Raw genomic sequence first — 17371 nt, 5'->3', positions numbered from 1 at the left:
CTTGGGAGTTATTTTATATTTGAATGAGAGAGGAGGAGAGAAATAGTTTAGTGACCAAATAAGTTGTGGAAAACAAATTTCAGGTAATTGTTTAAATTTTGAAAGTAAACAACGGAAAAATATTTAGTTAACTTTCGATCAATAAACTGAATAGAAAGATCTCTGCAAGTGTTTTTTCCTTTAACCTCCAAAAACGACAGTCACAGATATGAAACGAGTAAGGAGTTTGTTTAAACAAGTCACTAAACTAAAGACTCACAAGCAGAGTAAAGAGAGGCTGCACGTCCAGCCCATCAAACCGACTACACCTGAAGCAGCCGCAGCTGCAGCCGGAGGCTCCGTCAGTAAAATCAGCTGATTCGGTCGATACAGTAAAGGTTTCGAGTAGCCATCCCTAGTGTATACACTATACTGAATCATTTTGGATGTCAGAAAAGACACTCGCTATTTAGATTATCAGTCCATGATATTAGTTGTGTTCTACTTTTGACACCCACTGTCCTCAACATTGTTTGACATTATTTGATGCGCAATTTCTATCAGTGCACCAGAAATTGCACCACCTGTGCTGTACTGCAATGAAACAAAAAACAGTTTAGTTAAAGTTTACTTAAACTTAAAGTTCTTTAAGTAACAATATAAGTTTCAGCCACCTGTTCCCATTTCATTCACTTTGCATATAATCAGTGAAAATCTGAGCTGCTGTCTCAGACTAATTATGAGCTTTCATGATGACTGAACTGAAATTATGAAAAATTAAAAACAAGTTCAGTTCTATGAGCCCAGAAGATGAAGCTATATCAGGCTTTGGATGCACACACAATACTTAAGTACCTAGTTTCTTTATATCAGCAATACAATCCTACCAAAAAAAAAAAAAAAAGAGAGAAAATCACCGGCGTTATCCATTGACCATCTCGCAGCACACTCCTTTACCATTTCCAATTTGCTCTTTGCCGCCCACGCATTTTCTCTGCTCAATGAAAAAAAAATAAAAGCAGTCCTGAAGGCTTTACCTCTGCCTCAAACTGAACCCCCTCCATCTTGACCCTTTACTACAGAGAAAGAACATAGAGGGGCCGGGAAGCGAAAGCTGCTTCATTAAGTTCTCACTGCTCATCAATGAGCACGTTTAGCTCCGTGCGTGACTCTTTATCCCCTTGTGTGGGTACTTCGGTTTTTCACACTCACACACACGCACCAGACAGATCTCCACACAAACTATTACCCAGTATTACTACATGCACAAGTCATGTACCCATTACTTTCTTACAAACACACAAAGATTCTCTCTCACGACTTGCCCACTACTTCCTGACAACATAAACACACATCGTTTAAACAGTCAGCTCACCGTATGTAAACCCACACACTGCATAAACACACAAACCCACCCACATACAGAAACATACAAACAGACTCACACAGTGGCACAGAGGATTAATCCCCCGGTATTTCCTGCAGGCCACCCCTACAGACATACATTTGCTAAAGGAAAGAGAGAAAACATTTTAACTTGATCCCCCTCAACCAACACACACACACACACACACCAGATGGATTTTTGTCAGAGAAAATCGAGAACTTTGCTAAAACAATGGTTATTTTTCTACATTATTGCACATCGGTGTCTTTGATAGAACATCAACTAAATACTGTATTGCTGGTTAATCTATGTTTTTCACTTAATCAAACAATAACATGACAAATGCCCAGTGATGTTCCCAGAATCTTTAGCAGGACCAACAGTCAAGCCCTACAATTTTACAATGCAATGTAATGAAAAAAAACACCAAGTTCACCACTATTTTTGACACCAATATATGCTTAATAGCAAACTTTCACAGTTTACCTGACAACACACGGCTTAGTTTGGCTCTTTATCTGCTTTAAGATTAGCATCAATAATTAATGAATTCAAGGTATACGTGGCAACAAATGAATGCCTGTGATCAAGGATCAAGGTAAATTATTTATTATTATTATTATTTATTATTATTTGACGGGCTGGTCTGAGTATGTCAGAAACTGCTGATCTACTGGGATTTTCCACGCACACCCATCTCTAGGGTTTACAGAGAATGGTCTGAAAAAGAGAAAATATCCAGGGAGATTGTTGATGTCAAAGGAGAACGGGCAGACTGATTCGAGATGACAGAAAGGCAACAGTTACTCAAATAACTACTCGTTACAACCGAGGTATGCAGAACACCGTCTCTGACCGCACAACACGTCGTGGGCTACAGCAGCAGTGCAATCCCCATGCTGTCTGATCAGCATCTGGATATGCCACACCTGTGAGGAGAAGTGCTCACTAACACAGATTTAGACAGATTTGTGAACAATATTTGAGAGAAACAGGCCTTTTGTGTACATAGAGAAAGTCTTGGATCTTTGAGTTCAGCTCATGATGAATGGGGGCAAAAACAAAAGTGTTGTGTAATTTTGTTCAGTGTATCTGGCTCTTTAGCTGCCGGATGTTCCACTTTGTTTAGCAGCTAGTTTAGAACTTTGCGTGTTGTTTGTCACAACGGAGGTAGTGTAGCTAAAAAACAAAACAAGAAGCAGAAAGATGCTAAACCGCTACGCATAGCTAAGAGGAAACGCAGGGTTGGATGATATTTCTCTGTGGGTTTATCACTAGGAGCGACTCCTTTCATATTTCACATAGTCATTTGATCCATTTTTGATATTAAATTATTGATTATAGTAGCCTTAAATGTCTTCTAATTTATTTTTATTGATTTACCTTTCACTACACACAGTAAACAGCTTGAGGCTATCTTGGAACATAACCTAAAGTGCACTTCACACAGCAGAGCTTAGTTGTACTTTAGCCGTCACAATCTAAATGCACACGATGTTCTCTTGCATGAAGTCATCTTCCAATTCCCTGTCAGCACACTCTAGTGTGACAGTCGATGATGCAACAAGTATTTTTGATAAACAGAACATCTCCTATAAATAACATCAGGATTTACTGCACAGCCATCAAAGAGAAATTCTGTCATGTTTTAGTTAGATGTGCAAGTTATGGATTCAATATGGTAGAAAATAACAATTATGACGCGGTTTTGGCACAATACTGGTGACAGACTGTATGTTCTACTCCTTAAAGACCGTGCACAGTTACCACATCTCGCTACATACAGCAACCAAGTGCAGCCGCAGCACCCACTGGTGGTCAATCAACAAACTGCCTCCACATTCATCATCAGAGAGAAGACACTTGTTCAGAGCACAGTTATTAAATACCGGAGGTACTGCAGAGCTAATGGAGAGAGTGAGTGTGTGCACGAGTAAGGGAGGTCGTAGTAAAGGGAGGGTGGCCATATTTCCAAGTCTAATCAGATCACTTATGGGATTAGTTTTAGTACCCCTTTAACCTTGACCATTTCTGCCTTCTTTTGAAAACCAGAGCCAATGTGGACAGCGAGGCACTTACACAATTAAGAAGATTAACCGGTGTCAGGTCACTGTCCTTGAACCGAGTGACTATGGGTAAACATCAGAGAGGGATCCAAGCTGTGCATCATGTTACAATGGATTCAATATTAAAACAAAATGTTCCAGCAGACGTGAGGAGGTTTGTCTGAGCGAGAAGGCAAAGAGGTGGACAAAAATAAATGACAGAAACAGAAAAACAGATGAAATAGGGTCTGTAGCGCATAGATAAGCAGACCGATACATAAACACTGATGGATCTGGAGAGAGTGAATGTGTAAACAGAGGGGTGTGTTCAGTCATCTTGGCTGACGTCCTAGAACCTGCTAGATGAAGGGGGAGTTCACTTGTTGACAGATAGAGGGAAGAACACACTCCAGCAGGCCCCCAACACACACATGCATGCACACACCCTTTCCCACCCCCGTGACTCCCATCTGTTGAAAACAATACAGACCCAGGGCCCTCCCTTTGCAGAGCACTCACATGTGTGTGCACGTTTTCCTCTGTTCTCTCCGCTGTGTAACACTGAGAGGAAGGACAGTCCACCCAGCAGCAGGACACGCTGACCCGAGTACACAACAACAATAATACTGCTTCAGTACATGGTGTGAAGCCTTTTGGGTTTGTCAGGCTTAGTCTTTGAAGAACTGTCCTTTTTTGGAGCCATTTTTTTATTTAGCCGTATTTTGAGACGTCTTTGGATCAAGAGCGTTTCTGCACTACACTTCCCGTAGATCATCTTTCAATCAAACCATCAAGCATCGATGACACTATACGACATCTTTTGCCCAGAGTTCCTCATTATGAAGTTACATTCTGTAGTTTCTAGGCTATGACCGCCTATGCCAACTACTCACTTCTGTTCAGCTCAACGCCAGGTACATAAAACAACAGAGCCTAAACATATATGAATAAATATAAATGACATAAAAGCCACTTAAGTGAAGTTGGGCATCCACATCTTGCCAAATTCTTTGCTAATGCTTAGATTGATCAAACATTCTGTACATGATGTGTTGACTGTATCACGGCTGTGAGAGCCTAAACTAAATCATAATTAAGTTAATTAAATAAATACATTAGAAGTGGCTTTGTAGCAGTCTATGGCTAGGAGCTACATGGAACAGACCAGAGCCAGAAACATGACGGCTGAGGCTAATGTTGCTCCGTATATGAAGAACAGGGGCCTGGACCACGAAGCAGGATTTGAGCTTGTCCAGGTAACTTCGGGGTTAACCCTGCTGGGTTTTCAGCACCACGAAGGTGGTTCACTTCTTACCGGGGTAGATCTCCATGGTAACTTATGCTGAACGGCTAACCTGCTCCGGAGCAGGTTATGTTCCAGATAAGAGATCAACATAAAAACGCCGCCTACTGACATATCAGCTCTCTTGGAAAATGACATCACCATCTGTAGGAGATCCCAAAGACTGTTTCATAGGCTGCTTTATTGTTTGCTGCGGTGATTTCATCCTACAGAGACTGATTGAAAACCTTGTAAGCTTCTCTTGTAGGTTTTTACAGTAAGGCTACTGCTTTGAAATGTGTTGCGTCTTTTTGATTTGCTGTTCCGGTTTTGCAAATCCAGCTCTGTGAATCCCCGTCGAGGATTGGTTCCTCTGGAGCCGAGACCGCCTACTTCCCGGTTGCTGTTCGCTGGCGTCGGTGATTGGTGTGACTGTACCTACCAATCAGGAGTTTTCAATCAACCCCAGCTGCACTTTAAAGAGGTGGTATTCTGCTCATTTTCAGGTTCATAATCCTATTTAGGGGTTGTACCAGAACAGGTTTACATGGTTTAATTTTCAGAATTCCACAACATCATTGTCCCACATCTTACTATCAGGACTAAACGTTGAACTGTTGCCGGTGTTCTGACGATCTATGCTGCCTTGCCAAAAAATGCTACCATAGCGCAAATCGACGTAATGTTCAATGCGACACACACACCAGTGATCCACACAGCTTTTTCTTTTTTAAGGTAATACGTTTGAACGTTGCTCAGAATGTAAACACAGATAAGCGGTATGAAAACCTTCCAGCTGTGTTTTCCTCTGCTGTTGTTGCTGCAGCGGTCTGTGTGACGGCGGGAGCAGAGGGCTCTGTGAGCGGGCGGCTGGCCGACCTCACGCGCTCCTCCCGCGGCTTGGCGCAGGCTTCACTTGCAGAGCTCCTCAACTCCGACAATATTCAAGCATTTTTGTTCCGCCATCACTTCTTGTAAAACTGTTAATATTCGAAATCTACACAGCTGATTTCTCACCTCAAAACTTCTCAGAAGTGGATTTAGTGATGAAATTCCATACAAAAACTGTAAAATATAAAACTTCCTGTTGATGGCCTCTGTCTGCTGCAGCAATGATGATGCAGTGAATAGTGACAATTCTCTCTGACCAATCAGCAGTCTGTCGTGTTTTCACGTTACATTTTAGTTTCCCTCAGCTCGCTTGAAACCTCGACGGAGGTGAGGAGATACAAAAATGTGCAAAAGAGGTGGTATTGTGCTTTTTGGCTTTTTCACTTTGCAAACCTGTTACATGCACAAAAGATAAATAACTCAATAAAGGAGAGGGAAAAAGCCAAAAAGCATAATACCACCTCTTTAAAAAGCTTGTGTGTCCACAGTTCGTGCCGGGGCTGCGAACCAGTGATCAGTTTGCCTTGCTGTCGGTTGTGGTTGTGTTAGTATTTCGTGTGTTTATACTTCTTAGTATTACCTGTCTGAGTGGCTTCAGTCAGTGCTTTTGGGAACCTTTGAATTGCCTAGCGTGAGACAGTGTATCAAGAGTTGGACACTCTTGTTTGAGACTTCTAAGTTGCAGAATAACTGCTAGTTTGTTTTTCTTCCATTGTATTTTTATACGCTTATGGGTTTTTGAGCCTAGAGCTAAGTACTGTCTTTGGACAAGACCCTCTTTTGTTTCAGTTTGTGTATTGGTCAGCACCTGTATTGCCTCTTCCTGTTATATTTCCTTATGCAAGCTCACTCTCTTGGTTAATTAAACACCTGACTTTAACCAAGACCTTCAAGTTGTCGTATTCCACCTCATTCTCAATCTCAATCACGTGTTACTGCCTTCTTTAACGAGCTGGGCTGTAACAGCTCCCAGTCCGTTTCACACAGCCTGTCGCAGCCGGTAATGATCTTATGTGAGGCTGAATATTATGAGCAGTTTGGTAGGGATATTGAAATAAATTTTAATATGCTATTTTTTTAGGTCAGTAGCTTTCTTACAGCCTATCACAGAGACTGGTCATGTAGCGCCCCACCTTTTGGATGTGGGCGCAGGTAATTAGGTGAGTTTTCAGCAGCCTAAATGTTGAGATTCAGTCTTTCAGTCGAATCAGGCTCCGCCCATCGAAGCATCGAATCTTCGACTATTCGGGGTCAGCTTGAAAAGAAAAGAACGAACAAGTGCACCTGAAGCTTTTTGGAAGTAATTTTGGGAATCAAAAATGCACTGAGAGGTTCTTGGCTAATGGTGATTAAGCCAAAGCATTAATCTAGAAATAATCGTAACATCAAACCTACCCTTACCATAACCATTAGAAATGTTTGTGCCTAAGCCTAAATCAGCGACAGGGTTTAGCCTCCTTTGTGCCTCCTTTGTGTTGCTGCAACGTGGCAAACTGTGGCGTTCCATACGGATGCAGAAGGGTACCTTTAGCGTCAAATAATTACGCTTTGTCACGCTGTCTGACAGCGTCTGTAATGACGCACTGAGCTGAGAATGCGTTGAAATATGTCAGTGTTGTGTCAGCTTGTTTCTGTTGCCCCCAAGTGACCAAAAAGATCTGTTACAGCAGGTTTAAGAATAAAATACACAGGTCAATCTACGCGACATAATCTGGCTGGCAAATGTAGGAACAATGTCAAATTTTATCAAAATATCCTTTAGGTCAACTCCGTTTGAGAGGCTCCAGCACAGGGTCACCTATGAAACTGCATCCCTAAACCTGGCAGGGATTCAGCTGCATGTTAAAATCATCCCACTCACTGCTCCACCACAGCTGTTGCTACCAACTTAGCCACTCACAGCCAACGTGGACTGGCAAGAGCTGAGGGCAAATGTAGGTAAAGTGTTTATTCGCCCCTTCTGAACGCCACCTCATGGCACAGACACAATCAAAGTGCCAACAGGGGGAAATGTACAACCCCAGGAGAAGAAGACATATGCTGAAGATCCACAATGTGTCTCTGACAAGAACAGCCAGCCACTGACTAAAATCACGTTCTGCTTTAATTAATGGTGAGTCTGAAGTTTATAGAGGAATACTGTGTGTGTCTTTGAGGGGGTGTGTCTGTGCACTGCCAAGACACTAAGCAGAGGCTGCATTTGCAGGATTTATGGCTCTGTTCAACAGCACAGACCTATTATCGGGAAAAGTGCCCAAGTCAAACTGGCAATATCCTGGTTTGTGTGTGCGCACGTCTGTCTACACCAGTGTGTGCATCTAAATGTGCTTATCTGTCCAGCCTGTCTCATCCTCTGTGCTCACAGCAAGCCTATCACTGGCTGGGTAAAAATATTAATTTATTTTCTATTGTCATTTGGAAACTGCAGATGGAAATGCTGGGACTTTTGGGGATGGGGTCATAATCTCAACGTTTCATACATCCGCTGTCAGAGGCTGTAAATTATTTTCGCTGATGATGATAATGATAATGTCATCACGGCTATGCTATAGAGCTTTGGGTCTGTTGTTATCACGATAAAAAGTTTCATAACTTTCGATATCGATAATTATCACGATAAGCATCAAACCGTTTTTGTTTATTTTTTTGAGTTTAAAGGATGATTTTTGCTCCTGAGTGAGAGTTGAAGAAACCCGATGGTTAATTGTGGTTTAAACTCTTCTTTATGGTCAACGTTTGATTCCAAACAGTGGATCACTTCACAGATCTGAGGTGGATCTTTCTCAACAACTTTTTTCAGTCCTTTTTTCTCACCAAAATAAACATGTTAATAAAAAAAATGTAAGTCCTAATTCGTGAATGATTCAAGTGAATAAAATCCAACAATTATTGAATATTTATTGAACATTTGTTATATTGTTACAGAAAAAACTTATATTGCAATACTTATTGTTATTGTTTTATTGTCCAGCCCTAAGAGAGATTAATTGAAATCTAAATCTGTGACTAGCTATTTTGACACTGCATATCAAAAGGTGCGAGAAAACCAAAGAATCAATAAATGTGTTTCATAATCTACGAACAGACTGAATTTACCTACGACTAAGATTCTACAGCCACGCTGGTTGTACTCTGAGGCTGTACTTAGGCACAGCCGTGCTTTGAGCTAAATACCAACATGCCGCAGCTATAATGTTTTCTTTGTAAATCAGTTTTAGATTTGCTCATTAGCATAAAACACAAAGCTGTTTTATCACTAAATACCTGCAACACTCAAGTACTGGACACGGTGAATTCTGACCTGCTGGAGGCACTAGAGGAAAAGTCAGTGGATCACCAACATCAGTCGGATTCACCCTCTGGGGACCAAAAATATCTGTTCAAAAATCTAATAATTGTTGTGATGGACAGACTCTAGAGCCTTGCATGGCTAAAAATACTGTTATATGTCTCAACTGACCCACAGTTAATGCAGCAATTTTCCAAGCAATAAGCATGCAGCATTCAATTTTCTATATTACAATTAAGAAAATCTGGCAGTCACTGAAGTCACCTTGCAGGTGCATGAATCTTCAACTGAATAAATTGGAAAAAGGGAACAACACTTAAGCTATCAAAAAAAACCCTCTAAAATATGAGCTTGTACCTTGTTTTTGCTTTTCCTTTGTTTCCAAAAAGGGAAGATGCAGTAGAAGAAAAATTTTGCCCAATTGAAGACTGTGGCAAGACACCAGCCCAGTCCGCCCATTCTCTCCTGAAAACCTGCTCACGTCCTCTACTGTAGACAGCTGCCGCTCCTTGCTCCTCGTCTCCCCTCCCTCTCTAAGCCTGTCCTTCAAAACCGCTGTACAGATGTACAAAGACCCTAGTAGTTAGTCCTGGAGAGAATCCTAGGATTGTTGCTCATCTGATCCAAGAAACGGGACATTTTCACTCAGGTTCACAGACTAGAAGTTACCCTAAAGTGTGGTGTAGGTCATTCCTAAATGCATCCTTCCCATTCTTGCCTAGCATCCCTACAGCATCCCTGTATCCTCCATCCCGTCCCCTCTTTCTCTGAATGCTGCAGGTTTGCAGGTTCTTCCATTCAAAGCATGAGGAGGTAAAAGATTATGAGAGGGAAGGACAGAAGTGGGTGGGGTGGGTCTGGTAAAGAAGGAGGCACTTATAGTGATGGAAAAGGGGGGGGGGGGGGGGGGGGGGGGGGGGCTGCAATTTAATATAGAAGGGGAGGCAGTGGCTTCAAGGGAGTCTTGGAGCAGTGAAAGAACAATAACTATAAGATGTGTTGAGTGAAGTAACGGTGGATTCCCAGCAATTAAAATGAAGCTGTAAACACAAATTAGGATGCAGGCAATGTGCAGCTGGTTCTATGATAACTGCCCGAGGGGAGTGAATACATGAATGTAAAGAATGAAAAGAGATGAGATATAGATTAAAAAGGGGGACGTGTATGTGTGTTGTGGAGATAAGTGGAGTGTGCTGGAGCATTTGTAGCTGTCATGGGGGTCCTAATGAAGATTGGCAGTATCAGAGCAATCCTAAATGGTCCATGGAGCCTCTGAGCCTGTTTGCATTCTGAGTAATTACTATAAAGACTGAGGACCGCGTCAGTGACTTCAGCCAGCATCTGAACTGCATGTTTAGTTTCTCTCATTAGATAAAGTGGAGGGGACATGGACTGCATTGCTCTAACAATTTGGAAGTACTGAAGAAGAGAACAAAGCATGGATGTTTTTAAAAAGCAAGAAAGATAAAGATGATCCAGACACCTCCCTCCCAAAAACAAAAACACAAACTGAGACTGTGGATTAGCAAAAGGGGGTTTATGATGTGAAATATATAAAGTCTGAAATTTAACCATTTCGTTGTTAGAGGCAATTTACATTAATATTATTCAGAGAATCTAACCAGAGTATCTGGCTGGAAAATGTCAAATCTCCTCACAGAACAATAAAGAGAGAGTAAAGGTTAACTGTGTTCCAGATCATGTAGCTACGCAGGAAGCTCCCTTCTTTATCTCTTTTCAGGAAAATGAGAGAAGGAAGTCTCTGACTTTTTTCTGAAAATACTCCAAGATAGGCACACTGCCCTATTTGGGTGTATTCTTAGCTGCTTCCTGTCTCCTGTTTTGTGGTCAACCTTTTCCAGACCCACATCCAAAAATCCTAGCAAGGTGAAAATGAAACGTTCCAAATCTTGACAGCTTCTGCTCCGTGCAGTGTTGTATACACAACCTTTATACTGAAAGTATACATACACAGCCCAGCAGGTGCAATGGAGCAGGCATATTTCTAATTCTTGCTAAGTGTATTGACTTCAATGAATCCATTGAACACATTGGTGGCCATGGAAAAGCTACAGACAGCAAAAGACATTTGTTGAACTTACATGTTATAGCCTAATATCGTTTGGCATTAAGTTCTGTGTGCATTATTAATTGATCCTGATTCAAAAGTATAAATTAGTAAATGAGAGCACAAAGCTGCCAAACTCCCTCCTGCCCACTAGCAAGCTAGCTAGCTTATTTGCTAACCTGACATTAAGTTTAGACACTTTATTTAAGAATACATATTTGTACAACTGACTTCTGCCTCACAGCTGTCTGTAAACAATGACTTTTATAGGAGCATTTTGTTCTGAGACAAGTTGATGGCAGCTTTGTCCGCTTATTTTCTAGGACTCTCCGTTCCCTCAGCAGTCAGTCCTGTCACCACAGTTTGCAACTGGTCAAAGAGAAGATTACACATTACTGGCAAAGGGACAGAGGTTTAGTTTTAGATGAGGAAGGGACAATATCATGCGCACTTCCTGCCTTTCTGCACTACAGACAATGGGCTGGTTTCAAGTCAAATCTGGCAACGTCAGGTCTGTTGTCCGTTCTAGGAAACCAGACAAGAGGTTAGGGAGTGACGGGTCATTGTTCCTGAGAGAATAAAAGGGGAAGTGGCTGGTCATGGTTTTAATGGGGCGCTGACAAATGTTTTGGTACCAGCTGGTGGTATCCCTTCATTAATTTAAATTGATATTACGCATCAATAACACGCAGTGTAATTCTAGAAGCCTCATAAAGAATATTTAGTTTTAATATTGTCTAGGCTACTCTTCTCTCTAGCCAGGAGTTATATTATGAAATGTGTTCAAGTCAACACTGAAAATGTAACTTTGACTAGAGTTAGTGTTCACTAACCAGTGCCAGTGCTCATCAGGCTTTTTAAATGCAGACACAGTGCTACGTGATGAAGCTGTGTGCTGAGCTCTCACCATATCCCATATTTCAGATGTTTTTCAGCTGTCACTAGCAGAGCGCCGAGGTTTAGCAGAGTCTCAATGACATCATGCAGCCGGTTTACTCACTGCATGTGCATTGCTGCGTTATTCCAATGATAAAAACTGACATCAAGAGAGTATATTACAAATTTAAAATTAAGTTAACTAATAATTAATTATAACATTTGCATTGAAGCCCCGTGACATTTCACGTTACTGTCGCCAACGAAGCGGTTGTGATTAATGCGGCAATCATCTCCCGCCCCTCCCACTATTGATCCAAGGCTTCCATTTTTGGATTGAGGTCTTGGCAAATGTAAGCACATGGCAGAAAGCCATGGGGAATTAAGTGAGAGCTCATTTCATCTTTGAACATATCAAAGAGACGTTGCTCTATCTTAAGTCAGCAGATGGAAGCAACTTTGGCAAATTGGCAATCATGGGAAATTTAAGTCCGGATTGGTGACAAACTGGAGCGCACAATAAGATAACTGTAATTATAATCTCAGCTGTTAACCCAAAGCCTCTTCAGACAGAAGGAGGCACAAAGAACTACAAAGCTCCCTGGACACAGGTTGAAATCTCAATGACTGCATGCAAGCGATACTCTAACTCTAGCTTATAATAATGTTGTCTGTTTAAAAATGATAAAGAATTTGAAATGTAATAGTAACATTGGGAAAGCTGTTTTTCCAGAACCATAACATGTTTAGTGGGGAGTCCCCAAAATTTCAGATTAAGTGTCCTGCACCACTTTACAAAGTGTGAAACCTTTCATGCTGTTCCTCCATAACATTGCGATACAGAACAAATGTATCAAATGATTGCAGAACCTTGTAAATGGAGATCTCTCGTAAAAGCAAGAAGATGTACATAATATATAACTAAATAATTCACATAATAATGCACATCAATCTGATCCTGAAATCTGAGGAATTCCCTGCATTTTTGGTGATGGATGGCTTCTATGGAAGAACTCGTGACAGCTTTATCCTTTGTGGCGAAGTAAATACTAAATTCCAAAGGGTAGGGGTTGAGCTATTTAACCTTTAATTATCATCTACAGAAGCACCCACCAAACACAAAGTACCCACAGTGACTATTTTACCTTCAAGCTACAATTATCAACTGGCCTTAAACACCAAAGGCCTCCAAGCAATCATCAGCTGCCTGAAAAAAGCCCAGACAGGGCAGAAATGAACAGAGGCCATTGTGAGGAAAAGGTACTGTAGGTCAGACCAGTGCTCGCTCTGACTTTCACTTGCAGGAACACCCAGAAAGTACTCATGTGCATCGTGCATCCAGACAGTATATCCATTATGTCGAAGCTTAAAAACATTTTAACGTGTGTCCCTCTCATGACCTGTAGTTATTAAGGCTGCATCCACACTACTAAGTTTTTAAAACAAAAATGATCTCCGTCCACACCAGTGTTTTTTCTGCGTTTCAGAATTGATCTCTGTCTGTATTAAAACAAATGAACACGCACATCGAGTGGCCGTTCACGTACGCTGGGCATGTGCATGCTGGTGTAAACAGGAAGCAGATTGTCTACTCCGCAGCTGCAGAAGATTTGGGAAAAGACTAAAAAAGTAATCCTACAAACGAAGAACCACACCAGAGCTATTTTTACATGGACCGACACCGAAGTGGAACTGTTACTGAAAGCATCACGGGAGTACTGTAGCGGCGGAAAACAGACTGTGGATGCACAGTACAGCATTTTTTAATAAAAATAGCAAAACAAAAACACTGACAGTAGCAACGTGTTTTTGCTTTGCGTGACTGATAAGACCCAATCAGGAAGCTAAATGTGAGCGTCTGCACTAATTATCCTACCCTGGAGTTTCAAAAACGAAAACGGTGTCGGCTGCATTTTCAAACTTCTCCGTTTTAGGCTTTCGTATTTCAGGACGGGAGGCGTAAACTTAGCTAAAGGTCTGCGTTTTACAACGAAAACGCAGTAGTGTGGATGGGGCCTAAGTGAGTGAAATTAATAAAGGAGCCACCGTAGGTCACATGAAGGTTAATTAAAGAAGCCTCTCTTCTGTGTTCACATAACAGACAACAAGCTGAGGCTGACCACTGCACAGGGGTCAATGAAAGACGCTGGCCCACTTCCAGCGACTTGTAAAACAGGCATTAGTGTGAAAGTTAGTGGGTTTTTTCACAGCCATAAAATAAATAATCTCCGGACACCTCCAAAAGTGACACTTCCACATCAGAGGACAGGACAAAAGAGAGGAAGAGAGACATACAGCCAAATGGACACAGCAGAGACACTTTCTGTCTAACACATAAACCACACATGGCAAAGTGTTTGTCATAAAATACCTATTTAGTCAGGTTAGGACACAAACAGCTTTAATTAAAGATGTCATAAAGAGTATTTCATCTTCACTAAGTGGACAAAACACTGCCCACAGGACAGAACAAAATCAAGAAGACAGCTTTAGATCATCCTGTTTCTGAGCCTCTGCTACATAGCAGTGCAATCAGGCCAGACTGGTAAAGATGAGTGCAAAAAAATAAAAACCCAGTTACCATCACATATAACTTCTGGGTATTCAAAATTCATTTTTCCAACCTCGTCATTTAAAAAGGTATATCATAATTTTCACATTACCCTATTTGCAATGTCCATACCTGTCTTACAGGTATGATTTTCCAACAATGCTCATTAACACACCAACTGTTCTTAAGACTGACAAAGAATCAAAACAATGGTCCTCATGCAAGAACCGCCTTACAGTCTTTCGGAAACGGCGCATATCAGTGATTTAAAAGTAATTGTGGCATTCCCCAGTTTTCTCGTACTGTCATTTCTTGAATTAAGTGTAGCACCATGAAGTAAAGCTGCAGATTAATAACCTAAAACAGGCAAAACCTCCAGCAAAGTTCTTTAAGTCGGCTTCAACGTTTGTAAGTAAAGTTTATTTAGTTTAACACCTTTCACAGAGTAAAGTCCCAAAGTACTTTACAAATTATTTGTGCGCTGGGCTTTGACTGACCTTAAAAATCTCTGACCACCCACAGTTAAAAATGACAAGTTGCAACAGAACTCACCAGCCAGAGGGCCATCGCAGAGTTTTCTTTTAAGACACCCGGGTAGTAATTCCCTTTCACAGATCCACAGCTTTCTTGAACACTGAGCTAGCTTTTCTGGGATTAACAAGACTATGTTATTGTCCCTCAAAGTTGGATGCACTGACCAAAGAGAGCCTAGCAGTCTGGCCCTTATCCCGACACACTTCCTGAGCCGCATTGTTAGCAGGGAGAGAGGAAACACACACACACACACACACATTATGGAAAGCCAGTGTCAGGAGATCAGAACATGGAAAAGTGAGAACACCAGGATTGTTGTTTCTCTCTGAGATTTTTTGTTTCTTGTACATTTGCCAAGGTCACTATTAAAGGCATAAACAATCAAATTTTGGTTCTGTGTTAGCTGAAAAAAAGACACTTCTCCAGGTGTGTCTAGGTTTCAATTCATGGAATTTACAGAAACTGTAAATCTTATCACAGAAACAATTCTTTCATACTTTATATCAACACTGGAAAGCAAGGTTTAAAAAAAATTTTTTTTTTGAGGTGCATCTTCAATTTACATTAAGCTGCATACATTAATTTTTGAATGAAGCCTTGGAGAAGGAGAACTCGACAATGAGCTGACAGATCCACAGCCTGACTTGTTATGCACATATTAGTACATTACATCCAGCAGACACGGAGCATCATTAGCATTCATTTGGAGTCCTGTTCCTGTCCACTCTCCTCCTCTGTTTTATACAGAGCACAGAAAAAAGATGTGGTTCCTTCTATTTAACATTTGTGTGCAGGAATCAACAGAACCTCACATAAAAACACCATTGTTAGCATTTTGACATGTGCTTGAGGGTTGCTAGAGATAACACAACATTGTTTAACAGACAAAATCTAATGTCCAGCTAGGTGTAGCCAACCAAAATCAAAACAAAACTGTATTAAACACAAGCAGCTAATTTAGATCTGGCAACTTCCACTGTTAAGCAACACAGTGTATTAACCGTATTAAGAGTGTTCAGGAGGAAAGGACAAATTTTCAGCTCAGTATTCTGCATGTCTTCACCAGCTGGTTGCTAACTTTGTCCGTCTGCTGTTAGGTGCTGGGCAGGTAATGTACAGTCTCGTTTTTTTAGAGCTTTTTTGCGGGCTTACAGCTGTCTGCTGTGGCTGAAAACAATATTAATGACAGCGGGGTTTGCATACTGGAACACCAAAACAATGAGCTAAAAGAGGCTAACAGGAGTAACTGCAGATCAGGTAATACTGGAATTCTTTGTGCATTCATCAATTCATGCGACCTGTTTCACATTATAATTTCTGTTATAAATGAATTTATTTAAATGATGCATTGTTAATATATAAATACATTTATCTGCATTTTAAGTAAAAGGTAGACACAATAAAATGAACTGGCTCTGGTTCAGTACTGTTTACTTATTGAGTTTTCAATCCAATAGGTAGAAAACTGTTCCAGACAAATGAATTAAATCACTGGAGGTGCTGGCAGCTGAGGTGAAAAGGTTGACCCTTTGCAACGGGTCCTCTAACCAAGTAACTCCCAACTAAATGGGCTTCTCTATTGTTGTTTTAACAGACCCTTAATGGAAACCCCCTCAGACCTGACAGATTCACTGCCACTCGTCCATGAGCGAGGGGCGTAAGGAACAGGAGTAGCATCTGACATTTACATTCCTCCTTTTCTCTTCTCCACGCGACTTTTACAAGGTTATGAAGCGATGTTTACTTTGCTGGAGATAAAACACAGTGGCAGCCTACTCGCCTCATGGTAAATGGACTGTGCTTGTATAGTGCCTTTTTGCTCTACGCTAAATGTCACATTCATCCATTCACACACTGATGGCAGAGGCTGCCATGCAGAGCCTTCTACTCATCAGAAGGAGTCTAACTTTCAGACCTACACCCACACATCGGGGGGAGCAATTTGGGGTTCAGTATCTTCCACACTTCCATATGCAGACTGGAGTAGCCGTCGAACCACGACCTCCTGATTAGTGGAAAACCCGCTCTATCTCCACAGCCGCCCTAAATTACATGTTGCAACAGCACTCAGAGAGCATGTTAGCAGAACACACAGACATTTTATTTTTCATTTTACACTGATCCAAGAGGAGTAATTCAATTCTACCACCTGTGTTCATGATTAACCAATCATAAAAAATCCATGGTTTCTACACTGAACAAAATTATAAAAGGCAACACTTTTTTGTTTTGTTTTTGCCCCCATTCATCATGAGCTGAACTTAAAGATCTAAGACTTTCTCTATGTACACAAAAGGCCTATTTCTCTCAAATATTGTTCACAAATCTGTCAAAATTTGCCAAGATAATCCATCCCCATTGCAGGTGTGGCACATCCAAGATGCTGATCTGACAGCATTGTTAGGCTGGCCACAATAAAAGGCCACTCCAAAATGTGCAGTTCCACTGTATTGGGGGGGGGGGGGGGGG

At 41.2% G+C, this 17371-nt stretch overlaps 1 protein-coding gene across 7 annotated transcripts in view; it reads right to left on the bottom strand.

Moving 5' to 3' along the window:
* tns1b (tensin 1b) overlaps positions 1 to 17371 on the bottom strand; it is a 198673-nt gene that overhangs the window by 162120 nt on the left and 19182 nt on the right. The window contains exon 1 of one of the 7 annotated variants that reach the window (XM_046053613.1): positions 14921 to 15034. The exons of the other annotated variants lie outside the window; for them this stretch is intronic. Coding sequence (XP_045909569.1) covers positions 14921 to 14935 — 15 coding nt within the window. The 5' untranslated portion in view covers positions 14936 to 15034. Of the gene's footprint in view, positions 1 to 14920; positions 15035 to 17371 lie in introns of those variants that run through there. 7 annotated transcript variants of the gene reach the window in all.

This window comes from Micropterus dolomieu, linkage group LG07 (assembly GCF_021292245.1).
Source record: "Micropterus dolomieu isolate WLL.071019.BEF.003 ecotype Adirondacks linkage group LG07, ASM2129224v1, whole genome shotgun sequence".
Lineage (NCBI taxonomy): Eukaryota > Metazoa > Chordata > Actinopteri > Centrarchiformes > Centrarchidae > Micropterus > Micropterus dolomieu.
This window is presented reverse-complemented; position numbering and strand designations above follow the sequence as displayed.